Source organism: Alexandromys fortis, unplaced genomic scaffold, assembly GCF_014885135.2.
Source record: "Alexandromys fortis isolate MF-2015 unplaced genomic scaffold, M_Fortis_MF-2015_v1.1 scaffold_156, whole genome shotgun sequence".
NCBI lineage: Eukaryota > Metazoa > Chordata > Mammalia > Rodentia > Cricetidae > Alexandromys > Alexandromys fortis.
Genome location: NW_026068028.1, coordinates 710,983 through 713,459, shown reverse-complemented (window position 1 = coordinate 713,459; position 2,477 = coordinate 710,983). Strand labels below are relative to the sequence as shown.

At 48.3% G+C, this 2,477-nt stretch overlaps 1 protein-coding gene across 5 annotated transcripts in view; it reads left to right on the top strand.

Annotated features, from left to right (window-relative positions):
• Nucleotides 1-1,673: 1,673 nt before the first annotated feature.
• Nucleotides 1,674-2,477, top strand: part of Pecam1 (platelet and endothelial cell adhesion molecule 1) — a 59,960-nt gene continuing 59,156 nt past the window's right edge. For 4 of the 5 annotated variants that reach the window (XM_050164275.1, XM_050164274.1, XM_050164273.1 and 1 more), the window contains exons 1-2: nt 1,675-1,937; nt 2,029-2,055. Coding sequence is in view for 4 of the 5 variants with exons in the window: in XM_050164274.1 (XP_050020231.1) it covers nt 1,874-1,937; nt 2,029-2,055 (91 nt within the window). In the remaining variant the exon portion in view is untranslated. Of the gene's footprint in view, nt 1,938-2,028; nt 2,056-2,477 lie in introns of all 5 variants that reach the window. The other variant, XM_050164272.1, reaches the window with a different exon arrangement.

Genomic DNA, 2,477 nt, shown 5'->3' with positions numbered 1-2,477 from the left:
TGGGATTAAAGGTGTGAATCCCAGGCAGCTTTTTACTGGCTCCCCCATGGCTAGAGTTACAGGCAGTGTGCGCTATTGGATGTGGGTGGTGGGAACAAAGCTCTGGTTCTCCAGAGGAGCAGAAATGCTTTTAACCGCTGAGCCATCTCTCTGGCCCCGACTAAAGCTCCTTGGCCTGCTAAGTAGGAGTCACTTCCCCTGCGAGCATGGAGTTGTCCGTCTACCTGAGGAGAACAGATTGTTGAGAAGATGAGGGAGGGGAAGGGGCATGGAGGGAGTTTGCAAAGAAGAGGGGAAGGGATGCTTCAGAGGGCAAAGAGCAATGGGAAAGGCACGTGATGCATTCTGGGAGTTTACATTTCAGCAACCAAAGCCTAGGGCAGGGGAGGAAGTGGGGGGGATTTCAACAAGGGTTGGTTAATGATGGGTAATGGAGGCTTAGGGTCTGCTTTTCCCAGAGTGTAACTACATCTCAAACGTCAAAATGAAAGAAACCAATTTATAGTCTAGAACATTCCCTAGGAGACAAGGCTGCACTGTTTTGTCTGTGATGGGAGGATTGTGTTCAAAGGTAGCCTTGGGCCATTTAGCCAGCCCCTGCGTCAGAATGAAGGAAAGAATGAGGGAAGGGAATAGGGAATGTTAGAGCACCTTGGCATCCCTGGAGCCTTGGGAAGGAGAGGGTGTAGGGAAGAGGGAGAAGCGGTGAGCTGGAGCTGGAGAGATGGCTCAGCAGTTAAGGGTATTAGCTGGGCAATCATGAGGATTGGAGTTCAGATCCCAATTGCTAAGCAGTATCAGCTATGAAGGACCTGATCCCCTCCCTGGCCTCCAGACACACAGGGGCAAACAGACACCCCTCCCCCAACTCACATATTCATACTTGCATGAAGATACATAAGTAGAAGGGGGCGGGATGGTTCTGTGTCAAGCCTGATGCTCTACATTTGATCGGAGTTTGAGCCTGAGACCCTCATGGTGAAAGGGAAGAATTCCTACAGGCTGGCCTCTGACCCCACCCCACCCCAAAGACAGAGTGGCACACGTGTACTCCACTCCACTCCCACGTGCACAAATAAATGTTATTTTTAAAAAACTAACCAAACAAACAAATAACAGACAAAAAGGTTGGGGGTGGGGGAAGAGAAACCTCCCTGTGATCTAGTATGGACTACATACACATCCGTACACCTATGTATGGTCACAGGGGGCTCCTTTGGTGCCTAAGTCAATAATAATTAGAGCCCACTGCGGAGACTAAAGACAGTCCCTGTTCCTACTGAATTCCCAGCTCCGATGCCCGGGTGGCTGTGCTCCTCACAAACACAGCATATTGTCGGCAAAGCCAGCCATGGAAGGACAGGAGGCCCAGATTTACACTGTGTGGATGCAGGCCCCTTGGGGAGCCCACCAGAAAGGCAGGCCTTACAGGGTGTCCCGCAAAAGCACTTTGGGTAGAAGACAAAGAGAGGGAAATAAGAACCCCTCACCTTGTTGGGGAAAGGAGTCCCCCAAACCCAGAGGAGGCCAGAGACTCAAGAACTCTGAGGCAAAAGTCACTTCTGGCTTTTTGTTGTTTTCTCCCCTTCTAGACAAAGCCACTGGATTCCGTGGTCCCTCCGGAAGACCAGTCATTTCCTGAGGAGATATCAGGCCAGCCCAGACCTCATTGTTCTTGGTTTCCAGCTATGGCCACCATTACCTGACAAGTGCCAGAGCTGGTCTCTCTCTGGACGCCTGGAGAAGCCCTCAGAATAGTTTCTGCTTTTTCACACAGCAGGTTTCTGGTCTGTGACTGGGAAGAGAATTCTGCACCTGAGGCATGGCCAGAAGGCAAAACTAACTGCACGCCCACAAGAGTCTTCCTCTCAGGATGCAGCTGAGGTGGACCTCAGTCAGCAAGATGCGCCCACCGGTCCTGCTCACACTGCTGCTCTGTGAGTTTTTAACCTACTTCTACTTCAGTTCCGTGAGACTTTGGTCTGGGGTTAGTGAAATCAACAGATTTTTTTTTCCCATCTTTTCCAGATTCAAGCCTCCAGGCGCAGGAAAACTGTAAGTCCTGATGTTTTTACGTGGCTTCCTTCTTGGTGTTGTTTCTGAGATTCTTAGCTCATGTCAGACTGCTTAGGGTTGGTATGTGTAGACTGAGAAACATATTCCAAAGGAAAATCAAAGTGGATTCCATTTTGGCATTTTTTTTTTAAGAAAGAGGCTTTTAGAACAAAAACGTGATATAAGATTCCAAGAGTGTGTTTTAGAAACTTGGTTATAGGAGCTAGTTCCAGAGCACAGCCTTAGATCCTGGTGGGTTGCTGTTTGTTGGAATTCGGGAGATGATTTTTAAAAAGATCCAGGGATCCCTCATTTACTTGGAGTCTTTCTACCCTAAACTATTTGTTTTTACATCACACTGCATCTCCATGTTTACTTTCAAACTCCTCTTTATTCGGTTGGTTTTTTTTTTTTTTTTTTTT